Here is a 3,984-nt window from a genome sequence, read left to right on the forward strand (position 1 = left end):
GGCTGAGGTAGCCTTTTGATCACGCATCTGTGTTACTGCCAGCTAGATATCTAATCCGATTGAGTAGCTTACTCACAAGCATCTTCCAGAGGTCTCCAGTTTCCCCTCTGGAGTCTGGGGGTGAGAGAGAGCTAGGTCCCGATGGCAAGGCTTCTCTGTCTCCCCTACTTTGCTGCTGCTTCCCCTCATGGCTGAAGACAGCGAGCCTCCTCCCCCCCCAACCTATACAGCCCCTGTGACGTCATTCACCTGGGCCAGTGGAGGTCAGCCCCAGCTGGCTGTCAGCCAACCAATTTGAAATGCATCACCTGTTACCGGGCAGATCCCAGCTCCCCAGGTAGATGCCCCTCACCCAGGTGGCTGATGCCAGCCCCGTAGGCAGGGGGAGCAGGTTTCCCCTCCTTCAGGACTGCAGCCAGCTCAGGTCACCTAAAGAGACAGGCTGAGGTGTGACTCCTCCGTGCTGGCCCATCTAATCACATTGTCACAGGGCAGAGATTTTGGGGAGAAACCAAGGTGGCTTCCTGCCACAGCATCTTCCCTCTGAAAGCCTCCAGGTGCTCAGCAAACATCGGTTAGTGAATGCACCAGCCTCGCACCGGGCCTGAGAGGTCTGATGCCCCTTTTAAGCCAAGGCACAGGGAGACTAACAGAATTTGTCACCTCCCTAAGGAATTTAGGAGCTTATGTAGGGGCAGAGTGGGGGACATGGGAGCCCTTGGATCCCTGTAGCTCTGACTGAGACTCTTCCAGGGTGGCCTTGGGCCAGCTGTGTGACTTCCCTGCCTCCGTTTACTCACATCACTGTCCTTCCCCAGATGCTAGAGGAACAGGATTCAGATTGCACATTGATGTCATGGGCACGAGGCAGTGCCAGGAGGACATTGCACATCCAAAGTGTTTCCCGTGGGTCAGAGTCATAGATTCATAGATGTTAGGGCCTGGAAGGGAGCTTACAAGAAGGCTTTTCATGTGCTTGTGATGCTCAACTAAGAGTATGGGACTGTGGTTAGCATGGAAGTAAACTACCCAGCCTCCTTATATCAAGAAGGGTGTTAAAGAGCCCAGCCAGAGAGGGTGACCTGCTTTCTCGTCTCTCTCTGGGTCTTTGGGATGTATAGAAATGCTCTGGAAGAGTTTTTCCCTACCTGTCCCATAGCAGGAATGTCAGTTCTGGTGTCCCCCGCTGTAGCAGGCAAGTTTCTCGAGCCTCTGAGCTTGGAAAGCATTTGGAGGCGGTTTCATAGCATTGGCACTTGCCATCTCAGCTCCTCCTCAGTGGCCCAGACCTCCAGCATCCTCGGTAAAACACAGGGGACACAGGACCTCCTATACAAGTAACGAAGAGGAAGGTGCCTATAAACAGAAGCCCAGACCCGTTGCAGACCATCTTTACCAGCTGGAGGCAGCAAGTCTGTTCACTTCCCCTGCAGACAGTCCAGGTCTGCGGTAGAGATGGACTGAGCTCCTGTTTTCCCCTCTTGTAGGGCCCGAACATCATCCCGGCAGACATTATCTTCATTGTCCGTGAGAAGCTGCACCCCCGGTTTAGGAGGGAGGACGACAACCTGCTCTACGTTGCCAGCATCCCCCTTGGGCAGGTATGTGCAACAGGGGCTGCTCCGCTCCTGTCAGGAGCTGCCCGCCGGCCTCTGTGGGAGCTTGGTCACTTTGCTCCTGCCCCAGCCGTCCTGTATGAACGAGCTGCCCTGGATGGGCTGCATTATGCCGGCACCAGGGTGGAAACTCCAAGGCCTGGTGACGTGGCATGCGGGATTGGATTTTCCCCCACTCTCCTGCCTAAAGGCATCCGATGCCCTGTGCTGTCCAGCTGTTTGCATGCACCCCTCACAAAGGGACCCCCCCCAATACCAAACAGAGCAGCCTCGAGGCTGCGCTAAGAGCTGGAGACCTTTAGGGTCTGCAACCTGCCCTCACAGCCTGGCGGCCTCGTTTGCAGGCCCTGATCGGCTGCACAGTGAGTGTGAAGACGCTGGACGACCGGCTGCTGAACATTCCCATCAACGACATTGTCCAGTAAGTGCCACAGCCCCGGGCATGACCCCTGGGGCAAGGACCGGGCTTGCCCGGGTGCTCAGGCTGGGCCCTGCCAGCCAGCCCTTGGAAAAGGGGGATGGGCTGGGAAACACAAGGGCAGGCTTCCCAGTAGCAACGGAAGACGACGCAAGGCTTTGGTACGTCTCCGCAGGCCGGTCTCAGCTCTTCGGGGGACGTGGGCCTCTTCGAGGCACCTTAGGGGGTCGATATTTCTAGCTGCTCTCAGACATCGAGGCCTGCTGGTGGACAGTCAGTCCCAAATGCTTTTCTGTCCTGCACACCTGGCGCAGCTTGTGGATCAGCCTGTTTGTTCTGGTCTCGCTGCCAGGCTAACGTCTGCCCTTGGAGGCGTGTACTGCATTGGAGCCAGCTCCTTTGCCCGCAGTGCCAGGCAGATGGGAGCTGTGCAAGCTGCTGTCACCTCCAGCAGTGCCTGAGCCGGGCTGAGCTCAGCCTGCCCCACGGAGCTGGGGGGGGGCAGCGGGAAAGGCCCCTTTGCGACCCAGGCAGGCGTTGCCGAGGGCCAACACAACTGGCTGCGCCATCCCATTAAATCCCTACCTGTGGTGCCAGCCAGGTGCCGCCTCGTGCCCAGCAGGCTCCTGTGCCATGCACAGCATACACCTGGAAGCACAGCGCGGCCCTCCCAGACTTCCTGGCCCCGGCCCCCAGCAGCAGGGCCACGTCCCTGGCTTGGCCGGAGTGGGGTAGGAAGGCATCTCCCTGGTTAATGCTGCTGTTCACTTTGCAGCCCCAAGTACTTCAAGATCGTGCCGGGCGAAGGGATGCCCCTGCCCCGTGACCCCACCTGCAAAGGGGACCTCGTCATGTGCTTCGACATCTGCTTCCCGCGGCACCTCACCCCGGCCAAGAAGCAGCTCCTGCGGCAGGCGCTCCTGAGCTGAGAAGGAGCCTCATGTCCGTCCCCCTCCCCGCTCCCCAGAGGAATAAAGCCTTCTAGCTACTCGTACAGCTCTTCAGCCTTTTGGCTCAGGTCAAATGTAGGGGGCGTCTGAGTCCCAAGACCTCCGGACTTGGGCCTGCATGTAGGATGCCCGCCAATGGATCTGGGCGTATCTGAAGTCCTCGGGTGATAGGTCTGGGATGGAGGATGCTCGCCAGTCGTAGCACCGTACATCCTGCTCAGTCGAGCTAAAAGGGTGGCGTACACCCAATGGAAAGGAGGGGACATCACCAGGGATGACTATACTTGGTCGTCACACCAGACGGCAAAGCTAACATGTTTAACGATTTCTTTGCCTCCGTCTTCCTAAGTAGGGACCAGAGCAGCCTCCTCCCTGCTGGGCCCCCCTTGGGCCCCGGGGGAGGCACACCTAGGCCAAGGGTTAGTGAGGAACTAGTTAGGGAACTTCTGGAGGGGCTGGACATATTCAAGTCAGCTGGTCTGGATGATTTCCATCCTAGAGTACTAAAGGAATTGGCCGAGGTCATTGCAGGACCCCCGGCACGGCTGTACGAGCACTCGTGGGGCTCTGGTGTGGGGCCAGAGGACTGGAAGAGGGCCAACGTGGTTCCCATCTTCAGAAAGGGGAGGAAGGAGGACCTGGGAAATTATAGGCCAGTCAGTCTTACCTCGATCCTAGGCAAGCTGTTTGAGAAAATTATTCTGGCACACATCCAGGAGGGGCCAGCAGGAGACTGCATGCTTAGGGGCAACCAGCACGGGTTCATCAGTGGCAGGTCCTGTCAGACCAACCTGGTGGCCTTTTACGACCAGATCACGAGATCGTTAGATGCAGGGGTAGCACTGGATATAGTCTTCCTGGACTTCCAGAAGGCTTTTGACAGTCTCTCACCCCTTCTCATCAAGAAACTGGGGGGCTGTGGTGTAGACACCCACACAGTCAAATGTGTTGCCAATGGGCTGGAGGGCCGCACCCAGAGGGTGGTGGTGGATGGGTCCTT

General features: G+C 57.8%; 2 protein-coding genes across 3 annotated transcripts in view; one reads left to right on the top strand and one right to left on the bottom strand.

The window, feature by feature from the left end:
* Positions 1-3,028, top strand: part of DNAJB13 (DnaJ heat shock protein family (Hsp40) member B13) — a 10,993-nt gene extending 7,965 nt beyond the window's left edge. The window contains exons 7-9 of the mRNA XM_019528567.1: positions 1,488-1,601; positions 1,961-2,037; positions 2,810-3,028. Coding sequence (XP_019384112.1) covers positions 1,488-1,601; positions 1,961-2,037; positions 2,810-2,963 — 345 coding nt within the window. The 3' untranslated portion in view covers positions 2,964-3,028. The remainder of the gene's footprint in view (positions 1-1,487; positions 1,602-1,960; positions 2,038-2,809) is intronic.
* The window catches only part of LOC109306899 (mitochondrial uncoupling protein 2-like), an 18,409-nt gene that overhangs the window by 8,546 nt on the left and 5,879 nt on the right, over positions 1-3,984 (bottom strand). The gene's annotated exons all lie outside the window — the stretch shown is intronic.

The sequence above is a fragment of the Crocodylus porosus genome, unplaced genomic scaffold (assembly GCF_001723895.1).
Source record: "Crocodylus porosus isolate Cpor-Errol unplaced genomic scaffold, CroPor_comp1, whole genome shotgun sequence".
NCBI lineage: Eukaryota > Metazoa > Chordata > Crocodylia > Crocodylidae > Crocodylus > Crocodylus porosus.